A 12,341-nucleotide genomic window follows, 5' to 3' on the forward strand; every position below is an offset into this window, starting at 1 on the left:
CGTGCATACACACATATGGGCCTACACGCTAGCCCTTTTGTTGGCTTCTCTACCAATTTTATTAGGAGCCAATATGCCAAGTTGTTGCCGCGATAAGAGATCCTGATGTTTCTAGAATGTTCTAGACTGCGCCGGCTGCGGCGCGGGCCCGGCCATACGTGGCAATATCTCAACCCATACGTAGTGCTGTATATGTGCATGTGCGCCGAGTACTTTGGCCGCCGCACGTACATGCATGTGCACGCACAGAACTGCACACGCTCGTCCATCTTATTCCTTGCTTCTCATATTGGCCACTAATGCATAGTAGTATTTTAGATTATCTGTACAAAATCTCATCAAACAAATTGCATTCAAAATGTCAATTGATTGGAGGCATAAACATCACAGTTACCGGGGTGTCACGGCCGACTAGGCCGCGCGGGTTACTGTAGCACACGGCTACTGTAGCGCCGCGGCACAGCCTCCTTAGACTCAAACTGGAAACGGTGAAGGAGCCGAACCAGATTAAATAGGCGGTCTCTGGGAAGCTAGTAACTCCGGTTCGAACCTTTTGCGCGAAGCGAGAACGAAAGCGTAAGAGAGTTATTTAGCAGGTGTGGTTTACTCAAAGCGTAGAGTAGATCTTAGCCGTTATCCCGGGCCGGGTCGTTACATAGGGAGTAACATTTTCAGCAAATTGCTTAGAAATATATGATTTGTATAGGTTAATACAAACAAAGCTAGCAGATTTATCATATCCCAGTTTTCGGTTGAGAAACAATTTATATCGTTCCATTTATTGAAATTGGAGAGCTAATCACACAATAATGTTCCAATAGAACAGAATAAGTGTGATGCATTCGGTAAGAGAATGAGAGTGGCGCTGCCTTCATGTACCTCTCGGCTACCTCAGGAGCTAGACGTGCAGCAATGTTGGAGGACATGGTATGCTCGATTGAGACACATGAGGTGAATATGCCGATGTCTAGGAGCCGATGGAGTCGGCCGCCGGAAGGCTGGCTCAAGATCAACTTGTACAGATGCTTCTTACTCTGCTGGTACATCATCCGGAGCTAGTGGCGTGGTGATTAGAAACTCCCAGGGTGAAGTTTTGGCTGCCGCAGCTCGCGCCAATACTAACGTTGCAGATGTGACGATGGCTGAAGCTTTGGCAGCAAGGGATGGTGTGCTGCTTGCTACTGAACGGGAAGCAACCGAAGTGATATTGGAGGTGGACAATCTGTCTGTGGCGAACCTCATTCGATCGGAAGAAGGGATTCGCAGTGGTATCTCGGGAATTTGGCACGAAATCGGAGAGCTTAGAATTGGGTTTGTAGCTTTTGATGTTTCTTTTGTTCATAGGGAAGGTAATGAGAGGCTGCTCACAAGTGTGCGAGTATGCCATCGGAGTCTAGCCCTTCGTTTTCTTGGTCCGGCATTCTCCCAGATTGGCTTGTAGAGATTGCTGGTAGAGATTGTAATGATGCTGCAAATGAATAAAAGCTCTCGAGATGTGCCCTAAAAAAAAAGAGCTAGACGTGCAGCCTCATGAATTTCCTCTCACTCGATTTTGCTCACAAGCAATATTTCCTCCACGTGTCTGGCCTCTAGGGCCTCACCAAAGTTGCTCACCTTGTTCTTCCTGGGAGCAAAAGACTACAGGTGGCAGAGGTGTGGGAGCCGGGCGAGGGGCGTGTGGGGAGATCTCCAGCGTCGTCGTCCCGTGCCGTGGCGAAACTGTGGCCATCTCCATCGTTGCATTCCATTGGGCTGTGAATCGTCGAGGAGACGCAAACATGCACATGCTTAGACCACCGATGAGCTTATGGTTCAGATCTTGGATAGGAGTGAGAGGAGAAGGGAAGGGAAAGGAAAATAGAAGCTGCTCGGCCATACCATCGCCTCGAATCGCCGGAAAATAGATCCTTTGCCTAATGTGCGTCGCCAAATGTCGCGCGGCGAGTGAGGCGAGCGACAACTGCACTTCACCCATGTCAGTATGAAGCGGCATGATGAGTGTTCAGGTGCGGTGCTCGTGCTGGTGTGGGCTCGACAAGCCGCCGGATCCCGCGCGGCTGCACGTGGTCCACATACTTCCGAGGCTGCACGAGCTCCCGACGGCTCCCCGAGCTCAAGCGACGGTAGTGCTCGTGCTGGCGGGTAGGAGAGCGAAGGGAGCGAGCGCAGCTCTGCAACTCCAGCCACCGCTGCTCCCTCTAGGCGCACGCCACTCCCGCAGCCGCCCGTCGTGCCACCACAGCTCCTGCCCCCGCCCGCGCGAGATCTGGTGGGTCGAGTCTGCCGAGGCCTCCGGTGCCGTGCCTGAGCCCGGCCAGGGCCTCCACATTGGGGGGTCGCCAGCCGCCGCGCTGAGCATGCCCCCGCCAGATCTAGTGTGGGCCGGGTGCCGGGGAGGTGGAGGTTGGGTGGCCAAGCTGGGCGAGGCGGCAGCGGTGGAGCGGCAGGCGTAGAGCGAGACGGGGAGGGGGAGGCGGAGGCGCGGGCGTGGACGAGCAGGGAGAGCGTCAGCGGCATCAGGGAGAGGAGAGGGAAGAAGATAGAGGGGGGGTTGGGAGTGAAGAGCATTTGGATTGGGGTAGTGGGTTTCTGTAAAAATGTCATGCGGGCGGTTTTTTTTGTAAAAATGGAAAGAGTTCTCGATTTTCTCTTCTTCATATTGAAATAAAATTTACAATGGGGATCTATACGTAAAATAATATAACATTTTTACTATTCTGGTCAGATGAGTTGAACTTCTAGCTAATTTCAAGAAAGTGGAAGGGTCTTTTTGCAAAATAGTTAGGCCGAGCGCTGATCGACACGCGTCCTTTCTTTCTCGTGAAGCGCGGAGGGAGCAGCAAAAGAAGGTAGGTTTTAATCAACCTGGTGAGCAGCAACCGGATGCGGATCCAGCCATGGGGGCTCCCCCATGGAGCCCATGGTAACACTCAGCAAAGAAACTGTTTGCCAAGTACTCAATGGAATGCACTCGGCAAATAGCTGGTTTCCGGTACTGACTTACCATTCTAGGAAACCGCGACCTAGTATCTCGTGTGAATGTGTCGTGTGTGTATAGCTATGCAATATTTTGTGTATAACTTTAGTCAAATATCTCTGGACATCTAAATCATCAAGAATAAAAAAACAAATGAACTAGAAAATTGCAGTTCTATCCTAAACCTACAATTTCATTAAGACTTCATCACCATCTAAAAACAATCTAAGTTTTTTTGAAATTTTTTTACGAGTCTCCGAGACAAAGTGAAATTCAAATTAGGAACAAAAGAAACTATATGTGCTAGTTGATCGAGCGCTGATCGACACACGTCCATTCTTTCGCGTGAAGCGCGGAGGGAGCAGCAAAGGGAGGTAGGTTTTAATCAACCTGTTGAGTAGTAGTGATGTATATAAGATGTTTTAATTATTTGTACAAATAAAATTATTGTGATAAAATCACAATAATTTTATTTGTACAAATAATAAAAATCTTATCTGTAACCACATACATGCTGATTCTGTTGCACAGGCGCATTATGGAATGACAGTGGTACTATTTGTGAGTCTTTCCCTGGGAGTATACTGGGTATCCAGCCCTACCGGTCAGTAGCAACAATAACGTACGTGCAAAAATTTACCTTTTTTTTTTCCCGTGCAAGGTCACCCACAAGGACAAGGTCGCACGCCACTGTGGTTAGCAATCAACAGTCATCGCAAGGACAAGGTCACACGGTTTTTTTGCATGGTTACATAAGGTTTTTTACACACTAAGGAAAAGACCAGATTTGCTGAGTGCCACCGGCCTTTACCATGTGTTTTTTGTTTGCCCAGTATGCCAGCTTTGTTTGCCGAGTGTTGTGTTGCTTGCACTCGGCAAATTCGAGTTTTTGCCGAGTTTTTTTATTTTGCCTAGTGTTTCTCTAGTAACACTCAGCAAAGATATTGTTGGTTGAGTGCCCGATGGAATGCATTAGGCAAATAACTAGTTTCTGGTAGTGACTTACCATTCTAGGAAATCCCAATGTAATGTCTCGTGTGTATAGCTATGCAATATTTTGTCTAAAACTTCAGTCAAATGTCTCTGCACATGTAAATCATCAAGAATAAAATCAAGAATAAAAAACAAATGAACTGGAAAATTGCAGTTCTATCCTAAACCTACAATTTCATTAAGACTTCATCGCCATCTAAAAAAAATCTAAGTTTGTGTGAAATTCTTTTACGAGTCTCCGAGACAAAGTGAAATTCAAATTAGGAACAAAAGAAACTATCTGTGCTAGCTGATAGCACTTGGGACAGGGGCTTATCGCTGTTGTCCGTGGCGGTTCCAAGAGCATCCCAAGTGTCGTTATTGCTTGTGACCTAACATTCTAATGTTCATTCAAAGAAACTTCATGTCATATATATTTTTTCTAAAAGTACATCTTTTATCTCCAATTCTTTTAACGTGCCTGCCAGCTGATTGTGTCCATGACAATGTGTTCTGGCAGATTGCAAGGTTAAGTCAAAAAGGATTGCAAGGATAAATCTCACATGTACATACCAAAACAAATAATGATTCCTATATATATCTATTTTTTGCGATTAATTCCCATATATGGCTATATGCACCATCATTTTGCCTATCCACCTTATATAGCAACCAATTAATGAATTAATGTCCATAACTTCTGTAATCTTCTTGATATATAATCAGTAACTCGTTTCCAAATTATGAATCAAATCAATGGCAGCATCTTGGGATAAGACTAGTTAATTAGTTTATTCTCTTTATATATATTGAGCTGCTGGGTAGCCAGGCCATTGCTCACCTCCAATCTATCCTCTCTCAAACAGAGAGCTAGGCTAGCAAGAAAGGATAACGATACAACCAGCTCTAGCAGTATGAAGGGCAGCAATGGCGGCTGCAGCTTGCCATATGTGATTGTCATATGGGTAGCTATTCTCTTCGGATGCCTAGCATTGTCTGCACAATGTAAGTACACATCATGCACCTTTTTCTTTCGTTAATTTTTACATGTATTTTACTATTATGTCATACAGAGTGGCTGTGTGCGGTCGCAGAGGCCGGGCACAATTTCTTTTTTTTTTGTAAAAAAAGAAAAATACAGTGACGAACACAAAATATATATTTACAGGCCGTTCTCAGCTGCTCAAGAATGCCGGGCGCACAAGAGGTGTCTATCTAACTGGCAGTGCGAGCAACAAAAGCGCTTACCACACCCAGATATACTGCCCACCTCCTGCTGCTGCTGCAGATGGCGATGAGAGCAAGCTGAAACTCATCTTCTGCACTGAGAAATGCTTCTGTGGCGCCGATGAGGAGGCCATCTGCTATTGCTGCCAGAATAAGGCTCCTGCGCCAGTATGTTACGACCAGTTATCCCAGTGCCAGGCCAACTGCCCCGTCTGCGACCCGGTTTGCCCACCCGGAACGGCGGCGGAAGGCCATCGCCTCCATGCAACGAAGAAGAACAACGCCACCTAGCTTGTACTTGTAAGGGGTTGTTGTTCCATCTCCATGATCTGGAAACTGTGAGGATCAGATCAAGCAGAATAATACTATATATGCTGATGTAAATGATACATATGTGATCATTGAGTATATATATGCCGTCGTCACATCGTGTAGTTTTCGAGCCATTAATTCGCTTTGTTCGGCTGGCTCTGGTAGAGAAAAACATTGTGGTCATTGTTTAGGCTGTCGTACGCAGGGTTAACCGAACCGTCGGTAACCGGTCCGGTTTGACCGGTTACCGGTCAAACCGGTCCGGACCGGTACCGGTTCGGTCCGGTATGAAACCGGTCCAAATTCAAAATTTAAATTTGAATTCAAAAAAATGAAAAATTCCCAAAAAATTCCTAAAAATACTTCAAGGTGCAATGAATCTAATGGTGTCAAATTTTCTCCAAAATTCGTTCATTTAGTATGGTTTTCGGAATTTATAAGTTAAATAAAAAAAGAAAAAGAAAAAAACCGCGGCCCATTAAGGCCCATCGCGTGGCAGAGGTCATTTAACGTCGCGTGTCCCTCAGCCGAAGCCTCACCAGCGCCTCCCTCACCCGCTCCCCCCTCACTGACTCCTGTCCGCCGCCAGAAGTCGCCGCCCGCCGCTCGAGGCCGGTTAGCCGCTCTCAGATCCCGGCTAACCGGTCTCCCTCACCGGTAAGCCGGACCGGTAGCAGATCTACCGGTCCCGTCCGGTTTTCCGCCCGGGGAGGCCGGTTTACCGGTATGGGGAGGCGGTAAACCGCCGATTAGCGTCGGTAAGCCGCGGTCAGGTTAGTTTTTTTTTCCCTAGGATTTAGGTGTATTTAGATGTTTTGTTTTAGGATTTAGGTGTATGACTTAGGTATATTTAGAATTTAGGGAAGATTTATTTATATTACATGATTTTTTGCACTATGTAGTAGGTTTTAGCTAGATTTAATTTAGGTGTATTAGATGATTTTTGACACTATAACTTAGGTAAGAGTAAGAATATTAGATGATATATTTTTGTTGTGCATGTATGCAGATAGACAATGGCAAGCAGAGATGTTGTGTGGGAACACGGTGAAAATCTTTATCCCGGATGGCGATGTAACTATTGTCGTACGCAGAAAGGAGGAGGTGGTGCGACTAGATTGAAACAACATTTGGCTAGGCGCGGGGCAGAGGTGATCCATTGCAGGAATGTGCCACCTGATGTGCGGGACTTCTTTCAGCGTGAGTTGGATAGGGCAAAGAAGGCAACTGCTGACCGGGCCCGAGAGAGGTTGAGACGGGAGAAGGCTGCAGCAGAGGGAAACTATCCCGGTGATGAAGAAGATGAGGAGGCTCAGGTGCAGCGTGCCATGGATCTATCGAGAGCGGAAGCAGAGTTCCGACGGGGGGTGGAACAGAGAGGAGGTGCATATGAGCGTGGAGGGGGTAGTGGTTCGACGAGGGGGAATGTTATGCAGAGAATGTTTCGAAAGTCCACTTCGCAGAGGGAGAGTCCTGTGGTGGAGGACTATAACTTGGCAGCTGGTGGGAGAAGAGGAATGACACAAACAAGGATTGATACAGGCTCCTGGACGCAGAAGGGTAAGAACGCAAAGGAAGCTATTGGTAAAGCTTGGTCAAAGTTTTTCCATATTGCAGGAGTACCTGGAAGACAGGCTGACAGTCCATACTTTATCAGCGCGGTTAGGGAGACACAGAAGTGGGGTAAGTTTTCTTTCATTGCAATGATACCTATAAACTTACATTTTTGTATCTTATGATTTTCATATGGTTGCAGGTGAAGGTATCGCATCACCCACTGGACGGGATATTGATGGCAAGTACCTTGATCAGAATGAGCAAGACTTGAAGACGAGGTACGTAAAGTTTCAGAAAGACTGGCCCTTATTTGGCATCACGTTAATGTGTGATTCATGGACTGGTCCGACGAGGATGAGTGTCATCAACTTTTTGATATATTGCAATGGGGTCATGTGGTTCCATAAGTCTATTGATGCGACTGGAAGAATTCAAAATGCTGCATATTTGTTCAAGGTAGTCCCTCAACCTGTTCCATTCACATTGTGTATGTTTTGTCATGTTACTAAAAAATCCGTCTTCCATTGCAGGAGATTCGAAAGGTGGTGGAAGAGATTGGACCGGAGAATGTCGTGCACGTAGTCACCGACAACGGCTCGAATTACAAAAAAGCATGCAATGAACTACTAAGTGATGTGTATGACCACATAGCTTGGACACCTTGTCTAGCACACACCGTCAATTTGATGTTGAAGGATATAGCTCGAAGGCCTGAACATGGTGTTATCATCAAGCAGTGCAAGCGAATTTCAAATTGGTTACACAATCATGGTCAGTTGAATACAATGATGAGGAACGCAATCGGTGGTGAGTTGGTCAAGTGGAATGCCACTCGATTTGGAACCAACTACATGTTCCTAGAGAGCATCTATCGGAAACGTGATCGTTTCATGCAGTGGATGGCATCTACTGAGTTCCAACACAGCAAATGGGCGAATACCGAAGATGGTAGATTTACTCATGCAAGTTTTTCAAGTATGGAGTGGTGGGATGCATTGAAATATATCATCGACACAAGTTCAACCAATATACAATGTTGTTCATCCAGTGGATGCGAGCGGAACTGGAGTACTTTTGCCTTGCTGCATACAAAGGTTCGCAATCGGTTGTCGCACAAGAAACTTAATAAGCTTGTCTATGTCAACTACAATCTTCGTCTCCGACTCGAGGAGGTCTCCGGCCCACTGATGCGTGAAGAAGGTGATTTCATTGACCAGCTAGCCCATCTTTCATTCTATGATGAGAAAAATCCGGTGCGGGAATGGATGGAATATGGTAGATCTAACCGGGCTCCAGTTCTGGACGAGGATGATGATGACGGCGACATCCCTCTCCCGTCCCATATTGTCAGAGATCAAATAAACGTGTCAGATCTACGTGAGGCTACGGGGAATGATTCCATCAGCGATTGGGCACGTCAAAATATAGGTGACACTCACCTAGGGAAGAGAAAGTTGCACAAGGGGCCTAAGAAGGGTGACTCGAAGCGTCGAAAAGGCAAAGGAACAGCAAAACCAGTGAGCAGCGACACCGAGACTGATGATGGCGAAGGTGAGCGTAGTCCTCCGTATCAGGAGTCCGAGGATAGCAGCTCGGCCGATGATGGTGATGATGGTGACGGTGCTCAGCCTAATGCTGGTGGTGGAGGTAGTGGTGCTGATGATGCTGCTGGTGGTAGTGGTCATGCTCGTGGTGTTCGTTTCACAGGTATATATTGCACATATAAATACACACATATTTCTGACTATTGACTACTAATTATGAAATATGGTTGATTGCAGGGGAAACTCAGTTCACACATGCTACTCAGGACACCGACCATGGAGCACCGCAATCGCAGAGGAGAACAGGTGGACCGACGGACTATGACAGTCCACAGAACTCTTCTTCCTCCTACAGCGATTCGAGGCACTCTTTTCACTATCCCATTCCTGACATCAGCATGCAGCCACCGACGAGATGGGTGTACGAATGGGAAGACCCCCATTTTTACACTATGTTAGTTCAGGAATGGCAGACAACATCGGCGTGGACGGGCCAAACTTGGCAACACTACAAGGCTGAGCTGCTTAGAGTGCGAGGTATCGCTTTGATGTCCACCGCCGAATACCAAACCGCATCTCAAATGGGGGTCTTCCCATTCCTACGTTGAACTTTTCATTTCATGTGTATAAGTGTATGACTCCGTATTTGTATGCACCCTATTACTATTGTATTTGTATGCATAATTATAACTCATTGCTTTGGTAGGGTCATTTACATTAAAATGTGCATACCTCATGTCGAAATTTCCTTTTATTTCACACCGGGAATCAATTTTTCAAGCGGCGAAAAAATACTCTAAACAACCGGTATACCGGCCAAACCGGCCGGTATACCGGTGTAACCGGTCGGTATACCACAGTGAGCCGCAACACAAAACCGGCCGGTATACCGGCCAAACCGGCCGGTATACCGGTATACCCGGCCGGTATACCGGTCGGAACCGCCACCACGGTAAAATTTGAATTCAAATTCACATTTGACCGGTTCCGACCGGTAACCGGCCTAACCGGACCGGTAAACCGGTACCGGAGCCCGGCGGTTAGGCCGGTCCGGTCGGGAAATTGAACCCTGGTCGTACGTACGTCCTGTTTGCTAGAAATGTTGGTGCCTGCAGCTCCGTCCGTTGCTGATTTTCTTGCTCCACCAGTGTATGAATAATCTGCCGGAGATTCAGGCGAGTTTCGTGGAGAGATTGCCGGCGATCGAGCGCTGATTTGTCTCAGCGATGAGGCCAGATCACTCGCCTCGATTTTTTTTTATTTTTAACCTTTTTTTAATAATATTTTAAGTTTAACCCGGTTGTCATTTTATTTCCGCGTCATAGCCTGTTTGGTCGCGCCATCCCTACTGGCGCGACAATTAGCCTCTGTCGTGCCAGTCCGCGTGGTGCGACAGAGCCGCCACGCTGGCAGCGGGCCGCTGCGCGCGCCATGCAGGTAAACGACATGGACATACCTGTCGCGCCAGTGCATGTGGCGCGACAGGGCCTCTTTGTCGCGCCACCGCCATTGGTGCGACAAGTGCGTTCTGCCGCGCCGTTGTCTCGCTCAGCCCAGAATGGCCTGCATTTGTGTCGCGGTGGCGTGGGTGCACAGCTTTGTCGCGCCACCGTGGCTGGCGCGACAAATGCCTTCCAGAAATGGCACAAGGTACTGCTGTTGCTTTGCAAGTCCTTTTTTTTCTCTTTTTTTCATTTTCCTTTTCTCTTCCATCCTCCCCTGCTGTTGCTTTGCTGCTTGTAGGCTAGTATATGGTGCCGCCTCACCTCTCCTCTCCTCACAAGCACCTAGACGCTGTCTATTTTTGTATTTAGAGGAAAAGGGGTTGGTCCAATTTACAAAATCCAGCTCCTCTCCTTGGACCAGAGTGAGGGCTGCAGAAATGCCCATTAGTTTGAAAGCAACCTTGCAAAGCAATGCCCGATTAGGGCCCCTTCGGTTAGCTCGTTCCGGACATGGAACGAGGGCTGGAACTAATCCAGCTGATTGAGGGCATGGAAATAAACCTGCTCTTCCAGCTGGAATCATTCCACACATCCATTCCTAGCTAAACGAACGGACCCTTACTGTATTGTCCACATTGATTTGAAAAGTATGCAGAACTATATCAATATACCATACTGTTATATAGCATAAACTCTGATTAGATTTTTAGTTCAAAAGAAACCATTGCATAATTTTGGGTCACAAGATATCCATGCCTTAATAATGCTAAAAAGCCCGGTTTTCAACAATAGAAAGCAAAAACTATAGCTGTGAAGTCACAAATAGTGAAGCCATTAACAAAACTAGTAGGAAAAGCACTAGTAGTGCATTACAAGCATCAGGAGTCCATCACAAGCTCAAATAGTCCATTACAAGCACCAGTAGTCCATCACAAGTTCTAGTTGACATATTTAGAATAACTCGAGGCACATAGTGCAGCTATTGCTTCATCTACGGCGACGGCGCTGGTCAGGAGGGCTGAAAGGATCTTTGCGGCATCGTTGCCTTCCAGGGGCTGTTGGGAGCACGTTCCCGCTACCAACGTCGGTGTGGTCACGAGAGCGCCGTTGTCGGCGAGGCGGAGGAGCATCTTGTGGTGCCTGCAACAATAATTTAAAGTTTCGAGGCATCTTTAAGAGCAATGTTTTGTACATCATGGAGTTATATGATTTGAATTACTCATGCTGACCTGGCTCGATTCACCCTGGGTCTGCGTTGCTGGGGGAGCGTCAAACATCTGTGACATCCTGAGCACCTGGTAGCTTGGGTCATCAGCTTCTGAGGTCTCTTCCTGGTCAGACTCTTCACTGGATTGGGGTGATTGGATAGTTTTTCCCCTTGATCCTACACGTGATGCCATCCTCGAAGTGGACCACGACTGACTTCTGGAAGCGGAAGGCAAAGGAGTAGTAGTGGCCACGTTACCGTAGTGAATCGGTGTCCATGTGCTAGAACTAGGGCCACATGCACTCGAAGCTCCTGCATCAGGTGCCTGTGGACCGAACTCATCGTCAGGGCGAGCCATGCAATTAAGCTTCGCGGCCATCCGCCTGCAACTCCGGCGAACCCTCTGTGTTCAACCGAAAAATGTAAGACAATACACATAGGAAAGTATTACAAAGATGGTGACAATATGACTAAACAAAAAGACGGTTACCTCGACAAATGCCCTAAAGTGTCCCCCTCCATTGTCTCCTTCGCTTGCATGAGCCATTGCCATGCCTGCCTCATTAGCGAGACGCGCCTGATACGATTGAGTTAGTCCTAACATAATTGAAACTGTGAATACGTTTGTAAGAACCATAAACATTGAAATAGCATTATGTACCATGTAGTTCTGCAAAGAGCCCCTTTTGGGCTGCACTCCACCGCGAGTGATGTCATCGTACTCGTCGATGATGTCATCATCATCGTCGGTGTCTGCATGGTCTTCTATAGGCTCAGTTGATCGTGGTGGCTTGATTGAAACTCTGGTGACTGAATGGAACCAACGAAGGTATTCCTTGTAATGGTTGCGCCTATGTGCTGGCCCACTTTCCGGATCCATCATTTGCCTCTGTTCCCACTGCCCCAGAGGCACTGCGTGTTTGACACGCCAATCATTCTCAGTGTAGCGTTTCTTCCTGTCAATTCTGACATATGTGCAGTATATTAGTGACATCATATTTGGTAGGACAAATAAAATTCGAATTAAATACAACGTACCGATGCAATGCCTGGGATGTCAAAATGGCCTCCGGAGAGAAGTCTTGCAATCTTGAGAACTG

At 47.1% G+C, this 12,341-nt stretch overlaps 1 protein-coding gene and 1 long non-coding RNA gene across 2 annotated transcripts; one reads left to right on the plus strand and one right to left on the minus strand.

Moving 5' to 3' along the window:
* Positions 1–602: 602 nt before the first annotated feature.
* LOC120654560 lies at positions 603–2,541 on the minus strand. Its single transcript, XR_005667103.1, has 2 exons — positions 1,879–2,541; positions 603–1,752 (listed from the first exon to the last, which is right to left on the minus strand). It is a non-coding gene; the product is annotated as an uncharacterized LOC120654560 (long non-coding RNA).
* Positions 2,542–7,148: 4,607 nt separating this feature from the next.
* LOC120654295 lies at positions 7,149–11,056 on the plus strand. The gene is made up of 6 exons (XM_039931800.1): positions 7,149–7,171; positions 7,245–7,501; positions 7,576–7,678; positions 8,417–8,752; positions 8,827–8,881; positions 11,014–11,056. Exons 2-6 carry the CDS (start codon positions 7,370–7,372, stop codon positions 11,054–11,056), a joined length of 669 nt encoding a protein of 222 aa, XP_039787734.1. The 5' UTR covers positions 7,149–7,171; positions 7,245–7,369.
* The last annotated feature ends 1,285 nt before the right edge of the window (positions 11,057–12,341 follow it).

Source organism: Panicum virgatum, chromosome 1N, assembly GCF_016808335.1.
Source record: "Panicum virgatum strain AP13 chromosome 1N, P.virgatum_v5, whole genome shotgun sequence".
NCBI lineage: Eukaryota > Viridiplantae > Streptophyta > Magnoliopsida > Poales > Poaceae > Panicum > Panicum virgatum.